Source organism: Panthera pardus, unplaced genomic scaffold, assembly GCF_024362965.1.
Source record: "Panthera pardus isolate Hobbes unplaced genomic scaffold, ASM2436296v1 HiC_scaffold_13, whole genome shotgun sequence".
In the NCBI taxonomy this organism is placed as follows: Eukaryota; Metazoa; Chordata; class Mammalia; order Carnivora; family Felidae; genus Panthera; species Panthera pardus.
The window spans coordinates 24644208-24665530 of NW_026526688.1; the positions used below are offsets into that span (position 1 = coordinate 24644208).

General features: G+C 35.2%; 1 protein-coding gene across 5 annotated transcripts in view; it reads left to right on the top strand.

Annotated features, from left to right (window-relative positions):
• Nucleotides 1-21323, top strand: part of SGCZ (sarcoglycan zeta) — a 1075859-nt gene that overhangs the window by 953187 nt on the left and 101349 nt on the right. For all 5 annotated transcript variants that reach the window (XM_053900919.1, XM_019466762.2, XM_053900917.1 and 2 more), the window contains one exon: nucleotides 2218-2305. In XM_053900919.1, coding sequence (XP_053756894.1) covers nucleotides 2218-2305 — 88 coding nt within the window. The remainder of the gene's footprint in view (nucleotides 1-2217; nucleotides 2306-21323) is intronic.

The window sequence follows — 21323 nt, forward strand, 5'->3', positions numbered from 1 at the left end:
TACCTATACCTAGATTTATATTTTGAAACTATACACAGAACACTTGTGATTTGTGGCACAAAAAAATGAGTTGTGGTAAGAGAGGCAGTGAATGAAATTAACCATAGTGGTTTTTGTACAACCAGTCTCACGCAACAGAATAAATGTATTCTTCACAATGTGGAAAATTAATTTTTAAAAACGCAAACCTTGGGGCTCCCGGTTTGCTTTTTTAAAGCGACTGCCTCTGTCAGTTGAGCGTCTGACTCTTGATTTCGGCTCAGGTCATGATCCTAGGGTTGTAGCATCAAGTCCCACATTGGGCTCTGTGCTGAGAGTGGAGCCTACTTAAGATTCTCTCTCTCTCTTTCCGTCTCCTTCTGCCCCTCTCCTCTGCTCCTGCACATTCTTTCTCTCTGAATTAAAAATAGATAGATAGATAGATAGATAGATAGATAGATAGATAGATAGATGATGGATAAAATCTCAGAGTAGACTTAATAGCAAAACCCACTTTTAAAAGTGTGTGCGCGCGCGCGTGTGTGTGTGTGTGTGTGTGTGCGCTTGTGTGTGTACATCTTCAATCACTGCTTTGCATCTAGTCAGATGTCATACAAATCAACTTTAGGAAAAAGCCCATGGAGTCCACCCATGAATATCCAAATCACAAATCTCAAATGCTAATCTCAAATGAATTTTTGTATGGCTTATATATAAAAGCACTTTTGGGGGTTTTTTTTGTTTGTTTTGTTTTGTTTTTTTTTGTTTTTTTTTTAATTTTTTTTAACGTTTATTTATTTTTGAGACAGAGAGAGACAGAGCATGAACGGGGGAGGGTCACACAGAGAGGGAGACACAGAATCTGAAACAGGCTCCAGGCTCTGAGCTGTCAGCACAGAGCCCCACGCGGGGCTCGAACCCACAGACCGTGAGATCATGGCCTGAGCCGAAGTCGGACGCTCAACCGATCGAGCCACCCAGGCGCCCCTATAAAAGTACTTTTGTATCCACACTGACACAGAAGTGACATACCACCTGGATGGGGAGGATGGTATTGGGAGAGATTTTCATAGAATTTTATTACCTGGGTTAAAAGCTCCATGAGGGCAGGTACCGTTCTGTTTGATCACTGAAATTTCTCAAACCTCTAGAACATTACAGCACTCATAGTGAGCACTCAGCAAATATTTGATGAATGAATGGATGGACAGTTTGTAAATGATCACCCTGCTTATGTTTTAGATCATAAAAATGAAAATTTAGGCAGTTGTAAGTTACTTATGGGATACATTGGTGGCAAAAGCCCAAAATGTAGGTTCCTAAGGCAATGGTATTGTCCTTCAATAAATTATGTCACTGTTAAGTCCTAAATTAGTGATGAAAATAAACATCTAACCAAGGTTAGATATACTAAGGGAGAATTTCCAGGCAAATATCTTATATTCTGATATTCTGTAAACCTCCCTACATAAGCCATTTTATGATTTACAGGGCATTTCCATGTGAGGTAAATACACAAGCTAGTATCATGTTTTTTATGAAGATTTATTTACCCACTCAATAAATAACTAGTAAATGCTTTTTTTTCAGCAGCATGCTAAGTATCGAGGATATAATTGTATATGTGTGATTTCAATGGTCCCTGTCCCAAGGACATTTCTTCTTATGACAGAAATAAACAAACAAGTAAACACATACCCAGGCAAAATAGATTTGTCTTGTGATGGGTGTTTTGAACCAAATAAGTGGAGGCCGGGGGGTTTGGGGATTGAATGAATCTGTAGTTACGGTGATCAGGGGAGGCAATTTTGAGGAGATGATATTTAAGGTGGGATCTGAAAGTTGCAAACTCAACTTAAAAAGGGGCTTCCTCCTTTGGGTAGGCTTTAAAACATCTCCATGGTAGGCATATATTCCAATGGCTATATGGAGAGGAGAGGAGTTACTACACCTTGACTGTACAGCAATCGGTAGAGTTGGAAATCATTGCATCGAATAGTTAATGCCCATTTACCAAAGTGGAACAATTCCTATCCCCTCAAGTCATTATTATGAAGCACCCCTATCTTTTTATCATGTTGTTCAACCAATGTTTGGGATGTTAAAATAACTGCTTAATATAAAGCAAAGAATTAGAATTCTTGTAGTACCCAAACAAATGCAGTATAGTTTTATATATTAAGTTTGACTATATTTCTATTTTTTATTTGATTTCTTTATTTTATACATGTTTCCCAGGATAGTCCACTGGTCTTACAGTCTGACAGGAATGTAACAGTGAATGCGAGAAATCACATGGGGCAGTTAACTGGACAGCTGACAGTAGGTGAGTGCTTTGGAGTTAAGATTGCTCGTAGCATCTTACTCCATTTAAAATTTGGGGATTGTTTAAATTGGGGAAAGCAAAGGTATATTATTTCTCTACTATAAAGCAGACATCCTTTTTTAGCCCAGTTACCTTGCACATGATTTGATATTTCATAAGTTAGTTATACTTTTCTCTATTTGCTAGTTCTTACTCTTGTCAGTGTGTTACTATGAGACAAGTACAAATATTTTGTTATTACTCTTAGGTTATGAAATGCAGCATTTTCCTAACAAAACATGTGAGATATAACATCATGTGGTCTATATATCCTTTGTTTTAGGTAAATCATTCCTAATAAATATTATCTGCTAGTAATAATTAGAAATGACATGGTTAGTTAAATATAACAAATCTTAGCATTTATCAATTACTTATGAATTTGGTATTGAGTTTATCTAAATTTTAAGGTTTATATGCTTTAGAAGTTATGCTGATGATAAAATGTTATTAATATTTTCTCATATTGTAAAGAAATTAGAGATTCATATTACATGGCATTATTATTTGACTTAATTTTTATAAGAAAAATGGCAAATAAAAAGTCAGTTCTAATTATGTAAAACAATAAGATTTGATTTATATGTAAATGCTAAATTATCTTTAGAATACTGTATTTTTCTGTGGGGAAATTACCTAATATTGATAATATATGTATGTATATAAAAGTATAAATAGCAAATTACAATTTGAGGAATGAGTTATCCTTATCTTAATGAGAAATTAATGAATACCTTAATACAAATGCATGTTTCCGGTATTTCTTTTTAAATTACACAAGTACATGGCATTTGAAATGTGAGGTTTGTAAATATGAATTTGACTGTCTACTTCCTTTGTAGGTATATGAAACACTTTTTGAAATGCTATTTGCCTTAATGAAGCCAAAAATGAAATTTATATTTTATCATACATGTATTTCCAAAAAATACAATTGTACTTTATTCATGATAATTGAATTTTATTTTATACATTGTTCACATCATTAAAGTTGGTCACTTGTCATCATTTGAATACTGGAGGAGAAAAATAAAAGGAGGATAAACTGAAAAGTTGAATAAGAGATAATATTAATGGGCAGTGATAGTTTTGTTTGTACTTACTTTTTTTTTCAGTAGTCTCCCTTATTTAAATTTAAGTTGCAAGCAATCATATTTGGGAAACTCCAGAGGGCTGCAATGTGGTCCTGCGGTGTAAGCATGAAAGAAGATCCATAATGCCATGTCTATAACATTATCTCTGTAAAACATTAATGCTAATTAGATATGAAATAATTGGGATGTAATTCTTTTCTGAATATTTACTTTTAAAATCTGCTTAAAATCACAGTCTGATGCTTCATAGAAGATCTCATATCTCATCATAATTCCCCTTGTTTAATGCTCAGTAAATTTTAGAGAATACGTGAAGTCCTAGGAGCTGCAAGCCTTTATTGTCACAATCATTTACTCATCTTTGATATTTTCATTTCCATTCATCAAAAATCAATGACATAGCCAAATTATATAGAAACCGTAATTACATTCTGCGATTTCTCACTTTTCTGTCTTCATTAATTCTTCAAAGCTTAAAGTCATGGCTGCCTTAGACAAGTCTTACTATGTGGTAATAAGGCAGAGTGTCATTTGCAAGAATTTAAACCAAGTGATATTAACATTTGGTGCTAGTTTCCTCTCCATAATTCACTTTTTGAGGATTAAACGCCACATAAAATAGAAGCAACCAAGGGCAGCTTCTGCCCTTTTTGGTTTCTTCTGAGGTCTGAGGTGCTTGCCTTCCTTCATTGCCCAAGGGGATTTACAAGAGAGTCAGGGAGTGGGAGAATTGAGTAGCAAGGTGCCAGGACAGAGGCATCACTTCTGGGTCTGTGCCTCTTCTAGTACCTGTCAGTCAACTATACACTTAACCGTCAAATTTGATTTATTTATGATATGAGAAAATATGCTTGATAAGAAAAATTAGGCATCGGGATTCTGTAAGGAGAACTTCTTTCTTTGATTTGAATATTTGATTTGATTGGAATATTTTCTTTGTTTTCTTAAGATTTTCATTCAATGTATGCTAATGATAAAGTCCATATGATGAAACTGTAAATTACATTTTTATTTTTTAATGTTTATTTATTTATTTTGAGAGAGAGAGAGAGCAAGAGCAAGCAGGGGAGGGGCAGAGAGAAGGAGAGACAGAATCCCAAGCAGCTCTGCACCATCAGCACAGAGCCCCACATGTGGCTCCAACATGAACCACAAGATCATGACCTGAGCCAACATCAAGAGTTGGATGCTCAACTAACTGTGCCACCCAGGCTCCCCTAAATTACATTTTTTAAATACCATAAGTTTGAAATGAAATGAAATGAAATACTATAAGTTTATAAAGACATAAAAAATTAAAATATACATATGTACAAATTAACATAAAAACTACTCCATTCTTTATCCATATGGAAGCTATTTGTATCCTATATAATTATTAGTTACACCACACTGACTGGGGCACATAGGTGGCTCAGTCGGTTAAGTGTCCAAATCTTGATTTCGGCTCAGCATGATTTCCTGGTTCATGGATTTGAGCCCCGTGTCGGATTCGGCAATGACAGTGCAGTTCCTGCTTGGGATTCTCTCTCTCCCTCTCTCTCTGCCCCTCCCCATCTCGTGCTTTCTTTCTTTCTCAAAATAAATAAATAAACATTAAAATAAAAAAAAAACACGTTGACCTTCCTGGGTGTAAAGATGTAAAGAGAAATGTGACTAATGGCATGATCCAACTATGCTTAAAGAGAAACATCCGAGCTTTCTATAGAAAACTAGGTTTTTTTTCTCACATACACTGAACAAAATGTACACATCATCTAATAGAAGGAATACACTGTTTTTTTGCATCTCTATATCAAAAGAGGCATGGGCCTGCTAACCATGGCTTGGTGCTTTAAAGAATGCACAGAATGTGACCACAAATGCCATTAGATAAAATAATTGTGGGAGCGAGAAATAGAACATGTTTCCCGGTTCAACTTAATTCAGGGATAAAAATTTAGACTCCTCTGCAAGAGATGATATATATGTCTATTAAGTATCCCTTATGATATATGCCTTCACCTGGGCTTGTTGTTGGTCAGATGAAGTGAGGCCCCAAATGTTACTTGTTTGTGGCTAGATCTTTTCGTTTCAGAAGTGAAGTGAACTGATGATAAAATTAATATCATTTAGTAAACAGAAGACCCTAATGAAGACTCTTAACTGTATCTATGACCCTCTGCTCACCTCAGTATACTTCCAACATCCAAGACAGGGAGGCAGACAGACAGGCAGGCAGGCAGGCAGATACACACACACACACACACACACACACACACACACACACACACACATGCACGCACAGAGCACTCAGGCTTCCCCACAGAACTGGTGTAAGCAGAGTGCTGGGAAACAGCACCAGCACAACATTTAAAGAAACCTTTCAAGTCCACTACTACACACAGAAAAATTGATTGAGACATCAGCATCTTATTCACTGTAATATGCTACAAGATAATTGGAGTCTGAAAGCTTTTCCAAAAATATTTAATAGTCACCTATCATGGAAAAATAATCCTTCAATAATGCAAGCAGTGAATAAAACCACATAATTTCTAAAATTAATCACATGATTTAATCACATAATTTTATTTTTATTTTTTTAATGTTTATTTATTTTTGAGAGAGAGAGAGACAGAGTGTGAGCAGGAGAGAGACAGATAGAGAGGGAGACACAGAATCTTAAGCAGGCTCCAGGCTCTGAGCTGTCAGCACAGAGCCCAATGCAGGGCTCAAACTCATGAACCGCAAGATCATGACCTGAGCTAAGTCAGATGCCTAACCAACTGAGCCACCCAGGTGCCCCATAATCACATAATTTTAATAGTAACTATGTTACTGTTAGGAATTTGTTATACAATGATGTTTATTAGATTGTTCAAACCATGAGCATTTTTTAATATTCCACAAATTTAGGTTAATCCACATACCCAAAGATTTCACAATACCTGTCACAAAATATGCTGACTAGAAAGGCACTTTGATTATGAGTAATTACTAAGAGATATTATAAATAAACCAAAGAAAAAAGAAAAATCAGAACATAAGTTCAATGAAAATTATTTTTAAAACAATTTTATGGCTTTTCGGTAATTAACAGTATTATGAGGATAATCATGTGATTTATATGCCAAAATGCTCTAGAAGAGTATATTCACCTAGAAATCATAATTTACTCAGAAACTAGTTTTAGAAAGGAGTTGTATTTTAATAGGTAAAAGCCTGGATTCTGGAGCCAACTAAGTCCCACATCTGTCACTTCCCAGCACTGTGACCTAATGCAGGTTACTCTGGGCATCTTCCATACTCCGGGTTTCTGTGGGGAAAATTGATGAGTATCCATATCATACAGTAAATGTGGGCATTAAATAAATGAATATATGTGAAGTATTTGGAATACTTCCTGGAGCATAGAATGCAGTATGTATATGTTAGTAATTATAATTTTTATTAGATTCGTATGTAAATAATTCTGTACAATTGACCAAGCTTCATAGTTTTACTTTTCTTATCTATAAAATGAGTATTATGCTAGATTGTCTCCGTGAATCTTTTCTGAAAGCTAAACTCTTTTACCTTTAGAGAGGAAATTAGTTAATGAATCCTCTGGTCCCTTAAATTCCCCACTATTCATCAGTCCTGGCAAGAAAAGGACAATCTGGTTTGAGTTTTTGACATCTTAGCCACAAATCATAAGTACATATTTTTCATTTAAAATAAAGAATATAGGTAAGCAAAACTAAATCAGCATCATTGCTCTTCTTACTTTTTCACCAAATTTTGGCCTATAAAAATATTTTTAATGATGTTATTTAAAAATTATTTTAAACCCATAAAATAATCCAATAAGTCCAATCAGTTCATTTTTGCCAATACTAAACATCAGCATGTTTTGTCCCTAAATGAATGGAGAAAAATGTAGATGAGGTTTTTATAATAAATATTTAATGACCCCTAAAGTGACATACCTTGCGTTAAAGCAATTACTGTGAACACCTGGGAATCACTTAATTGACTGCAGATGGTGTAGGACATATAAAAAGTAGAAGGTTACAGATTATTCTCACGTACCAAATTTATGTTTTTTGTCATTGAGTCTTTTTTTTTAACTTAAAGAATGCTGTAATAGTCTGGGATGACTTAATAAGAATGAATATTTTATGCAAAATAGGCCATGCAAATCTTGGACAATAGATCGACAAAACATGTAGTTTAATATTGCACAACATTTTAAATGATTAAATGCATTGATGATGTTTAAGAATTCATTGTTAGTATTAATTAATTAAACTAATATTAATCAATTTGAGAAAATATTACATAGAACCAGATGATTATGACATTAGAAAGATGGCATTCTTAAAATTTAGGATCCTTAATCTGGGTGACTCAGGTGTACCAAGAATTACAGTGTCTGAAGAAAAGACAATAATGTGCGTGTTTTGGAAAGTTGTATCATAGGAGCATTTCATGTCATTGTTTGACTATCCTGAAGCACTATGCCACTTTTGTGGTTTTACTTTTTGTTATTAACTTAAAAACAAAAAAAAATGCATTGTCCCAAATACTCCGTTAAATTCTCAAGTGTTTGTGGAGTTAGATGTGTGGAATCAAGGAACACTAAGAATTCTACTTCCTCGAGGACCTCGTTTGGCTAGACATTTCCAACCCATCCTGGCTTCCGTTCTCCTCCTTTCAGGTACCCAAGGTCCTAGTCTGGGACCAATGACTGCAGTCCCACAAGGCCAGCTCCACTTAGCAGTGCTCTGTGTCATGGATCTAAAGACCATCCCCGCAGGGTGTTGGCCTCTACTTCTCAAGAGCATGAGTAGCTAAGCTGCTAAAATTATCAGTGGATGTCAATGCTCTGATTGATCAGAAAGCATCTTTCAGCTTTCTCCCCTTCCAGGCAAAATATATGGTTCAAACTAAGGTCTTTGGTACTAATGCCCATAGTTGCCAAAGAAATACATCTGATCTTGAGTATTTCAGAATGAGGGGAATAGGACAAAGTGAGATATGGTGGTCCCATTAAGACATTTTGTAAACGTGGCATACCCTTCAGTTGTAGTCCTGCCTGGGCCAGTCCATCCCCTTATGTTATGATAAAGGGAGAAAATACATGTTCTTTTCAATAAATATAATGCAACAACTCAGTAAGTATTTTTAACTGTATAATATAGAGGAAAGCAGTAAAGAAATGAATGATCATTTTATTAATTCTATGATTACATAAAGCTATTCAAAATATGCTATGACTATAGCTCACTGTTTTTATTTTAATACTAAGATTTTAAGAAAATAAAAAGATATATTACAGAGTTTGTGAAGAATAAAATTAGAATAAAATAAACAAATAGAAGGAGAGTGGTTTCTGACTTCATATTTTATATAGGTAATCAGAATTATAGCTATATGACTTATCTGAAATTAATGACTGTATAATTTATATACTGGACCAGTCTCTGTTTTTAATGAAGCTCCCTTTGTGGAATCTCAGAATTATAGCTTCATTTGAGTTTCATATAGAATTGACTTATTGAACGTGCAGTTTTGTATTGGTCTTAACAAGAAACTTGTCTTTGGAAATTTGGTTAATGGCGCATACTGTTCAAAAATGTAAGGTTATGGGACTCATTATCAAAAAACATCTGGTGGTAGGAAGCTAAATAAAATTTAGGGGTTCATACATATAGAGAAGATCATTTACTTCAGTATCAGGAGCCCTAGATGAGGTATTAGCCAAGCCCAGATAACTATAAAAAAATACGAATTGCCTGGTCATGGAATAGAGGAGATATACCATGGAGGGCCATTACATATGATGGTCTAGGTCTGTTAACTACATTAGCCTTTTTCTTTTGTTTCACTTTGGATTATGTGTCTATTCTTACGTGTAGTTTTGGAGAAATTACAAGACAGATAATGCATAAACAGAAAAAGAAAGTATGGTGGGAATAGAAAACTGAGTATAAGAAGAGGGAAAAATGAAGAGCGGTTCTGTTTCCACTATTTATTGGACTCCTGACAACATACTCCTCATAATGAGGAAAGAGTATTACCAGAATCTCTTAAGACTACTTTAAGATTTCTATCAATTCCTTAATCATCATTCTCTGGTTAAAGTATATAATCAGCTCAGTCCTTTTGCAACCTTTTCCCATAATATTCTCTTTAGATATTTTACCGTATTTTGCCAGAAATTAAGAATATCTAATTCTGTACATTCACTTCATGTATGTGGTGATCCAATTTTTAGCATGGTTTGTTTTAAATCTTCCATTCTGAGGTCACATGGCTGATGCTTTGTTTTCTAAATGCTCACAGACACATCAGTCTAACGTGTTTTAATATTCTATCCTCCTTTCCACCTTTCCCGAATAATTAAAGCATGTTAACTCATTTGGAACCCATCTTCTCTCCTGTCATAACATTTAGAAAAAAACCTCATTTTTAATCTTATGTTGCTTTTCCAACCTTTATCATTTTACAAAGATTACTGAAAATAATTCATAACCAGTCATTTAAGTGTTTTGGGTGTGGGTGGGATAGGGCAGATGGTTCTAAGAATTAGCTTTCTTTCTTCATACTCTGTCTTCCTAGGTCTTCAAGACTGGATCTCCTTATTCCCCACATCAGAAGGCTCATTTCATACCCATTGTTAACCACTTTTAAATGAATCAATAAACTTATCAACAGTCTAAGCCACATTGGAGAACTTTGGGTAAATATGTGTAGAGAATAAGGCTTTCAATATTATATAATAAGACAATCATACATATTTTCACACTAAAAGCTCTGGGAAGTCATTAACCATAATAACTACAATTAATAAAATAACAGGTGCAGACAATAGCAAGTGATAAAATGGATGTAAAGGTACTAGAACTCTGGAACACTCCTGGGAATGCAAAAAAGATAGAGCTACTCTGAAAAAGTTTGCCTGTTTCCTATAAAGGCATACCTTGGAAATATTGCAGATTTGGTTCCAGACTACTTGAATTTAGTAAGTATTGCAATAAACCAAGTCAAACTAATGTTCTGGTTTCCCAGTACATATAAAAGTTATGTTTATTTTGTAGTTTATTAAGTGTGCAATAGCATGTCTTAAAAAAAAAAACAGTGCACACACCTTAATTTAAAAAGGACTTCATTGCTAAAAACTACAAACCATCATCTGAGCTTTCAGTAAATCATAATCTTTTTGCTGGTGGAGGCTCTGATGTTGATGGCTGCTGACTGTTCAGTGTGGTGATTGCTAAAGGTGAAGGTGGCCAAGGCAATTTATTAAAATAAGACAATAAATTTTGCCTCATCCTTTCATGAAGGATTTCTCTGTAGCACATGATGCTGTTTGATAGCATTTTACCCACAGTAGAGCTTTCATAGTTGGAGTCAATCTTCACAAACCCTGCTGCTTTATCAGCTAAATTTATGTAATATTCCAAATCCTTTGTTGTCCTTTCAACAATATTCACAGCCTCTTTACCAATACATTCTATCTCAAGAAACCTTCCATAAGAAGCAACCCCTCATCTGTTCAAGTTTGATCATGAGATTGTCTCATCTTCAAGCTCCACTTCTAATTCTAGTTCTCTTGCTGTTTCCACCACATCTGCAGTTACTGCCTCCACTTCAGTCTGGAACCTCTCAAAGTCATCCATGAGGGTTGGAATCCATTTCTTCCAAACTCTTGTTCATGTTGATATTTTGACTTCTTCCTGTGAATCATGAATGTTCTTAATGGCATCTAGGCTAGTGAATCCTTTCCAGAGGGTTTTCAGTTTACTTTTCCCAGATCCATCAGAAGACACTTGGTATGGCAGCTATAACCCTACAAAATGTATTTCTTAAATAATGAGACTTAAAGTTGAGCAAGTCCTTGATCCATGGGCTGAAGAATGAATGTTGTGTTAGCAGGCATGAAAACAACAACCATCCCATTGTCCATTCCCATCAGAGCTCTTGGATTACCAGGTGCATTGCCAATGAGCAGTAATATTTTGAAAGAAATCTTTATTTCTAAGTAGGAGGTCTCAACAGTGGGCATAAAATATTCAGTAAACTATGTTGTAAACAGTTGTACTATGACTCAGGCTTTGTTGTTCTGTTCGTACAGCACAGACAGTTTATTTAGCATAATTTTTAAGGATCTTAGTATTTTCAGAATGGTAAATGAACATTGGCTTCCACTTAAAGTCACCAGTTTCATTAGCGTCTAACAGGAGAGTCAGCCTGTCCTTTGAAGCATTGAAACCAGGTGTTGACTTCTCCTCTCTAGCTATGAAAGTCCTAGATGGTGTCTTCTTACAATAGAAAGTCCTTTCATCTACGTTGAAAATCTGCTGTCAAATACAGCCACCTTCACCAATTATCTTAGGGCATCTGGTCAACTTGCAGCTTCTACATCAATCCTTGCTGCTCCTCCTAGCACTTTCGTGTTATGGAAATGGCTTCTTTCTTTAAACCCATGAACCAACCTCTGCTGGCTTCCAAATTTTCTTCTGCAACTTCTTCACCTCTCTCAGCCTTCATAGGCTGGAAGCGAGTTAGGGCCCCGTCCTGGATTAGGTTTTTGCTTAAGGGAATATTGTGGCTGGTTTGATCTTCTGTCCAACCACTGAAACTTTCTACATATCAGCAAGAAGGCTGTTTTGCTTTCTTATCATCCACGTATTCATTGGAGTAGCACTTTTAACTTCTTTCAAGAGCTTTGCAATCATAGCTTGGCTAACTGGTTCAAGAGAGCTAACTTTCAACCTTGCTTGATGTTCAACATGGCTTCCTCACTAAGCTTAAACATTTCTACCTTTTGATTTAAAGTGAGAGATGTGTGACTTTTCCTTTCACTGTAACACTTAGAGACCAGTATAAGTTATTAATTGGCCTGATTTAAGTGTTGTTCTCAGGGAATACAGAGGAGGCTTGAGAAGAGAGAAAAAGATGGAAGAATGGCCCCTCAGTGGAACAATTAGAACACACACATTTATTAAGTTCTTTGTCTTAATGGGCACGGCTTGTGAAACCCCAGAGCAATTATAATATATACCTGATCACAGATCATCATATATCCCTGATCACAGATTACAATAATACATATATAATAATTAAAAAGTTTGAAGTATTGTGAGAACTATCAAAATGTGACAGAGATACAACGTGAGCAAATGCTGTTTGAAAAATGACACCGATACACTTGCCATGGAAGCTGAGTTGCCACAATCCTTCAATTTATAAAAACCACAATACCTGCAAAATATGATAAAGTGAAGCACAATAAAATGAAGTATGTCTGTAAAGTTAGCAAAATCACACAGATATTGTTAATTTAGGAAACTTTTGATAAAGGATTTGGCAAATATCTAACTACATTTCTTTCTCAGGTATCAGAAAAGTTTAATAAGTGGTCATTTGCTGCCAAGATACTAACTTTATTGAAATAAAAGTTAGTTTAGATAAGTCTCATTTCAAGTTTTAAGATTAATAGAATAATTTGCAAAAAAATATTCCAGCTAGCACCATCATCACTAAAGCTTGCCCCATCTATTTTTATGTCATCTATATTCTTGAGCTAAGTTGTATGGTATACTCTTTAACATATAAGATGTAAGTATATAACTCCCAAATGTCTCCCTCTAACATTTCCTGTCTTCTCCTTCAAGCCCAAGAAAGTAACAAATCAACTGCTTTTGGCTGCTTACCTGAAGAACATACTGATCTCAAACTCAACATAAATTTACCAGTGGGTGCTTTCAAAAGACTAGCAAATAATATATATCTCCCCAGTTTTTAGTTTTAAAAGATGGTGGTAGTTAAGTTTCCTGTCAATGTTAATATTGCAAATTTGTAGAGTTTGTTTTTTGTTTTTTTTTGTTTTGTTTTGTTTTTTTAGTTTAATGCAGCCTCCCTTTAAAAATCAGCTCCTCTTTATTTCCTTACCCATACTAAACTGATCATTTGGAATAGTCCTTTACTATTTTTTCAGAGCAACACTAAATAGGTCACCTCTGCTTTTGAATAAACCCCTTAAAACTCAATGAAAATAGAAATTATCTATGGTATTTGTCAAAATCACATCGATAACAAAGGGAACAAGATGAGTGCAAACAATGTGAAGCTACTGAAAATTAAACATACCCTGTTGAATAAAATGTATGCCTCTTAAGAGTAAGGAATTTCCAAGGAAAATGAGTTTCAAAGCAAGAGATGCTGCAAGGCTGATTCAGTGTCAAATAGAAGTTCATGAGGGCATTGGCTGAGCATAGAAAATTAACACTGACTGTGCCTCTTTAAAATAAACCAAAGGATTTTCTTTCCGTGCAGAATACTTAACAGACTGAGGAAAATGTTGGTAGGGTCATGGTAAGTAATAAGAATAAATCATTTTGAAAGAGAATCTCGTAAGTGTTTCAAAGAAAGAATATCATATGATGTTAGAAATAACTTTCTGATGACTATGCGTATAAATGGACTTTCTGGCCTCCTTCCATTCCGTCCATATCACGCTCATTCCCCCCACTGGTCATTTTGTAATTTTTATAATAACATTATAAAACTTTTTCTGCGCCAGAGCCTCAGTAGATTTAAATTTATACTTTTTCTTTCTTTCTGTGTAGCAGAGTCAGAGGAACCAAAATAAATATTTTAGTCTAACTGAGTTTTCACATATATTTATATTTGAAGAAGCACAAAACGAAATAACATATACTGTACATGGACCTTCGGTTTTAGCACAAAGCCAAGAAAGGCACAAATAGAAAGTTTAAATGCTTTTCCAACTCACTGTGCCTGGATCTCTCTAGCCTTCAGAGCGGGAGATATTCCCTCTGCACCTGCTACAAGGTATCCACCCACCATAGTCTCAAGTGCTATCCTATCTGCTGACAAAAATACTATAGCTTACTGAAGTATTACCATTGATTTTGTTCTGTCATTGGTATTTCCACCCCCCAGTAAATCTATTCATGAATATATTAAAATAACAAGTAATGATCTACCTTGTCAGGAATAGTAGTTTGCATGTGGAAGAAGTAGACTTAAACTTGACAAGCTAGTTAGGTTCACATTGTATCATTTTCAATGGAAGTCTGAAAACTTGGGATATTACTTGTGACCAAGAGTCATTTTAAAAGTTTGAGCTCAGCATGGCACAGTGATGTTAAAGGCATGCTTTGTGATGCATATTAGAAATAAAGGGATGAACGGCAGTGTTTCTAGAGGTTGAAAGTGTGTGTGTGTGTGTGTGTGTGTGTGTGTGTGTGTGTATATATATATATATATATATATATATATACACACACACTTATTTTTTTAATGTTTATTTTTATGAGAGAGATTGTATGTGTAAGCAGGGAAGGGGCAGAGAGAGGGGGACAGGATCTGAAGTGGGTTCCACACTGATAGCAGAGAGCCCACTGTGGGGCCCGAACTCACAAAACCATGAGATCATGACCTGAGCCAGAGTCAGACACCCAAACGATGGAGCCACCCCAGGTGTCCTGAAAGTATGTTTTTAACATGTGTCTTAGTTGGGTCCCCTGGAAACAGAATTGGCCAGCTGAGTGCAGAAAGTGTATAGGAGCGGGCTTTTGAGAGAACACACGTAAGAGGATGAGGAAGGTGGGAGCACAGAAATGCAAAGGGGAAGAAGCTGACCCTTAATGTCCTATATATGAGGCCACCTCAGCCGATCCTGTGAGGAAGATCTAGGAACGCCACTGCTGCCAGGAAGTGAGCCTTAGTTCAAAGTGTCCTGGGAAGCAGGAAAGCATCAGAGTGAAGGCCGTGGGCCCTGGGCCAGACTACATGAATTTCAATTGCATACTATCATTTATCAGCTGTGTGATTTGGGCAAGTTACTTAACCTCTCTATGCCTGAGTTTCCCAACTGTAAAGTGGACAAAATGATGATACTTGCTTTGTAGGGTTATTTTGATAATTGAGTCGATGTTGAGTAAAGTCATAAGCATTAGCAAAGTGCTAGCTGCTGTCATTTTTGGTAGTAGAAGTAGTTTCTTAGTGGGAGAACAGGCGGAAGATAATCTGCACTCAGAATTACCCTCATTTATATTGGATGGCGTAGATAATCACTCAAGGTAACATTTAATTCTAGCATCTTAAGTTTATTAAGTGTTATCACTTGATTTATCGGTGTAGGCAGGTGCTTCTGTGTGTCATGACATTCATGAGATTGCTGCTGGGCGATAAGCACAATTAAATTACCCGTAGCATCTGGCCCTTTAACCAGTCGCTGACAGGACATTAAGGTTTTATATTTGTTCCCTCTTAGTGTTCTGACATTCCAACAGCTCATTAATTTTGGTAAAAAATATACTATTCTTGATGTGAATGTTTTAGGTAAACATAAAAATAGTGAGTTTAATGCCTTTTATTAATTGCATTATTTCCCATTGGTATTTATTGAATATCTCCATTAAAAAACAATCTGAAGTCTATAATGTGCAATTTTTTTAAATTAAAGTTATCAGTTCTCCCCAGAGTTAACTTACAAATGCAAAGCAATTCAGATGAAAATACTAGTGGATATCTTGCTGGAGAAATATTTCAAAAAAATGTTATTGAAATGAAAAGCCAAAATAATTTTAATATATATATATATATATATATCAAATCTTATAAGCACAATAACTAACACAGTTTGGTAGATAGATCAAGAGCAATAGAATGGGATGTAAAGCCAAGAAAGACACATATATCTACAATAAATCAATATAAGATAGATATCTTTTCTATTCAATGAGGGTATGAGAGGAGATTACTTATTAAATAATTGAGGTTGACATGATTGTTTAACAGTTTAGAGGGAAAAGTTCAATAAGTTCAATCTCTATGTCTTTATACAATAAAACAAAGAACTGTTCGTGGTATAAAGATATTATTTTAAATCTGAAACAAGTAATGGGAAAACCTATCAGAAGAGGTAACTGATCATGTGTGGGAAGATCTTCCAGAGTGTAGTCTACATCAGAATCTACAGAAGAAAAGATTTATTGATTTATATGCATGAAAGTTAAAAGTCTTCTGGCCATTATTCTCATCAACAAAAACGGAAGTAAATCTAAATATCAGCTGAAGCACTATCTCATTTGAACTTCTGAAAATGTCTTCCAGTAGGTGGCATCAGTACTCCCAGTGTCTTTGAGGATTCTTGTTATTGGCTTACACTTTCTCCAGGCTCTTCTGGTTTTAAGCCCCACTCCCACTTCTGGTTGGAATCCACACTGGACAGACTAACTGTGGGACTAGATCTATGTAGCTGTCATAAGAATTCATTCAATCAATGTGTGCAAAGCATATTACCTATTAAGTAGAAAGCCATCTATGCTAGCTTTTCCGTTATTATTTTTATTTCAGTGAGTTAGTTCAATAGTTTTATTTATTTAACAAGTATTTATTGGGTGCTACCATGTCTCGGGGACTGTGCTAGGAATGGAGATAATGGTGAGCAAATACAACAATGGTTGCCTCTAGTGGCCATTATAGATGGTAATCATAAAAATCATATCTAAATGTGACAAGTGCAAAGAAAGCATTTAGTAATACATAGTCTTCTAACGTATACTTTCCCAGTTCAGAGCTACCATTTTGCTAGTAAACAAATCCTCTTTCCCAGGTTTTACACACACACACACACACACACACACACACACACACACACACTGCCACATGTCCATAAGGCATTGCTTATACATTACCTTTCAAGTCTGTAGAAGAAAATGGCATTTTCATTTGTTGGCATTTTGTCTTTCAAGGCTTCTGGCCTCATTATTTCCTGAGCTCCCTCTTCTTGGGCTTCCTGAAATTCAATGTTCTGTTCTATACGAGGCTGACCAAATGCATCTTTTATTTCTACTGTTTTTTGACCTCCCTGCCCATGGCCAAATGCTAATGAAGATACTATCTCAACCATTAGAACATCTACACCAACATAAGATAACTTGTACAGATATGTTTGTCCCTCTTTGTTTCCCAGAACTTTAGGTGGTGGAAATGGCTACATTTTGTTTTTAAATCAGATTGAGGAAGCTACCTTCTTTACCACCGCTTTTAATAAATAATTACATTAGTGGGTTGAAATGTTCTGAAATATTTTTTTCACCACTTTTAATAAATAATTACATTAGTGGATTGAAATGTTCTGAAATATTTTTTTCATCTGTGGAAATGATATAGTTTTGTCTCCTTTATTCTACCAATAGGTGAATTGCATCATTTTTTTAAACTTGTATTTTGAAATAATCATAGAGTCACAGGAAGTTGCATAGAAGTGTACAAGGAGATCCCATATACCTTTCACCCGAACCTCCTAATGTTGTATCTTGTATAATTACATTGTATAATATCAGAGCCAGGAAAATGGGGTTGGTACAATACACAGAGTGTATTCAGATTTCACCAGTTTTACATGCACTTATTTGCGTGTGTGCAATTTTACCACATGTGTAATTTTGCGTGACTACGCCTACATCAAGACACAACTGTTCCGCCACAAGATTCTTTTGTGTTACTTCTTATAGCTCCTAATTTTTTATTGTCTTATTTCATTGACTACAATATTTAGTATATGTGCTGCCGAAGCGAGCACAATTGACTACAATATTTAGAATTGCAGAGATTGAGTGGTGAGGGCCAACATACTTGCCAATGCAACTGATTTTAGGAGAAAAGTATTCAATCTTGCACTATTCAATATTAAGTATAGGCTTTATTTCAAGTTGAGGAAGTTCCTCCTACTTCTGGTTTGCTGAGTGTTCTTCTCACATGTGGATGTTGGACTTGGACAATTTTTTTTTTCTGTACCCACTGACATGAGTTGTCCTCTTTAGATTATTGGATTACATTGATTTTTTTAAAGTTGAAATAGCTTCCCATAACTGGAAAAAAATCCCACTTGGTCGTTGAGCAGAATTATTTATACATGTTGTTGGATTTTGTTAATATTTTGTTGAGGATATTTTGCAACTAAGTTCCTAAGAGATATTGTCCTTTGGATTTTTTTTTATTGTCGTTTGCTTGCATGTGTGGAGGAGTTTTTGTTTGCTTCTTTCTCCCTGTATTTTTTACTATCTTTGGCTGGATTTGGTATTAGGGAAATACTAACCTGATAGAATGAGTATGGAAGAACTCTATCCTTTTTTAAATTTTTTGAAGATTGTATAGGAATCATCCAGACCAGAATTTTCTTTTTGGAGAGACTTTACATTTCATTTAGCATTATGGGAGTATTCAGGTCATCTGTTTCATCTTGCTTTGCTTTTGGTAGTGTGTGGATTTTGAGAAGTTTTTTTGTTTTTGTTTTTGTTTTTTTCCTAAATGTTCAAGTTTATGAGCATAGATGTGTTTATTGTGTTATCTTATTACCATTTTAATGACTGCAGCATCTGTAGTGATATTCCCCTCTTTAATTTCTGACACTGGTGATTTGTGCTTCCTCTCGTTTTTTTATCTTTTTTTCAGTTTTGAGAGTGTATTTAAGAGTGTTGCTTTATTTTTTCCTCAGAGAAGCAGCTTTTGGATTCACCAGTTTTCCCTGTTGCTTCCCTGCTTTCAATTTTGTGGATTTCTGTTCTGTTATTTCAATCTTTCTTCTTGTTTTGGAATTATTTTGCCATTTTTTCCCGGTTTCCTTAGATAGGAACTTAGATTATGATATAAGAACTTTCCTTTTTGTTATAGTTAGTTTGTGATACGGGAAGCTTCCCTGCTCCCCCCCCCCCACTTTAGTGCTGACATTTTCTTTTATCTTTATGTATTCTATGTTTATTTTCTTTCAGTTCTGTATATATTTTTAAAATTTTCTGACAGTTCTTTGACCCAACATTAATTGATAAATGTGTTAATTTTTAAGTATTTGAAAAATTTCCTTCTGTCTTTCTATTATTGATTTCTAGTTTGGTTCCATGATAAACTGAAAACACATTCTGTATTATTTAAATACTTTAAACTTATTCAGATTGATTTTGGGACACAGGATGTGGTGAAGGAGCACACACTTTTTGGCAGAGGTTCCCTGGGCACTTGAAAATAATGTGTGTTTTGGTTTTGCTTGGTAAAGTGTTCTATATATGCCAGTTAGATCCCATTTGATAGTGGTCTTCAGTCATTCTATATCTTGCTTATTTTCTGTCCTACAGTTCTGTCAGTTGCAGAGAGCATGGTGTTACAGTCGTTATCTATATAATTTGTGGATTTAACTATTTCCTCCCTCAACTCGAGCAGATTTTGTTTCATGTATTTTGAGGATCTGTTCTTTGGTTTGTACCAAAGATCATGTACCAGACCATGTACTAGAGATCATGCTTGTGATCTCTGTGTCTTCATAGAAGAGGGTTCCTTTTATCATTATGAAATATCTCTTTAGTGCCTGACACATAGTGTAATAGTTTGCACTCTGGATTTTGAAATGTCTCTTCTTGGGCCAATAACAGTCTTTAATCTGAAGTCTTATTTGATACTCATATGGACATGACTTGCTTTTTAGTTTTATTATTGTTACCGTACTATATATTTTCCATCCTTTTACTTTCCATCTACATATAATGTTATATTTGAAATTATTTATTTGAAGACAGCATATAGTTGGATCTTTTTTAAAATCCTTTCTGCCAATTTCTATTTTTAAATTTTAAAACTGTTCTCTTTTTACAGAATTATTGGAAAAATGGTACAGAAAGTTCCTATGTATGGCACATCTACTTGTTCCTATTATGAACCCTTACATTAACATGGTACATTTATTATAAGTAATGAACCAGTATAGATACATTATCTCTAGCTAAAAATCATATTTTTTAAGTTTACTTAATTTTTGTTTGAGAGTGACAGACAGTGCAAGTGGGGGAGGGACGGAGAGGGAGAGAGAGAGTCCCAAGCAGGCTCCATGCTGCTGGTGCAGAACCTGACATGGGGCTCGATCTCTTGGAACCAAGAGATCATGACCTGAGCTGAAGCCAAGAGTTGGATGCTTTACCAATTGAACCACCCAGGCGCTCCTAGAGAAACAGGATGTTTTTCCTTAATATACTTTTTCTATTCCAGGATTCCATCAGAAATACCACATAACAATTAGTACTCATGTCTATAGGTTCTTCTTGGTTGTGATAGTCTTCTCAGATTTCCTTGTTTTTGATGATCCTGACTGTTTTGCAGAGTACTGCTCTGCTACTTTGTAGCGTGTCCTTTAAGTGAGGTTTGTCTGACGTTTTTCTCATGATCACACGGGGGTAATGTGTTTGGGGGACGAAGAAGTGCCATTATCATCACACTGTATCAAGGGCACATACAATCGGAATGTTTTAACACTGTTGATGATAATTCGCTTACCTGGCTGAGATGATGTTTGTCCGGTTTTTCCACTGTAATGCTATTCTTTTCCTTTCCCTTTGTTCAATCATTTATCTATCATAGTAGGGACATATGAATAATATATTTTTATTCTTTGGGTTCTGATCCAATGTTACTATTTTCTTCACTATGTTTTTTTTATTATTATCAGTTTTTTGGTCAGATGGTTGCAGCTTCAGCCCTTGGGATTATCTTTAGTTGGCTTCTGTGTCCTGTATCTTTTGACCTATACCCGTATTTGTGGTTTCATTTGTGTATGTATATGTGTTTTGGTTTTGGTTTGGTTGTTTTTGTTGTTTCTTATTTTCAGGCACGAAGAGATGCTCCAGGCCCATCTATTTCCTGCCTTAGTCCTCAAACCAGCCGTTCTTCCAATGAGTCATGGTTCTTTTAAGCAGGGACATATTTGGAGATGTATGCTATACATTTATCTATAAATATGTCTGCATGTAAACATCTTTATATTAAGTCAGAAATGAGTTCATTCTCTCACTCTAGTCCTTAGCCTTATGGATTACTTTAGCCTCATTTTCTTGTTG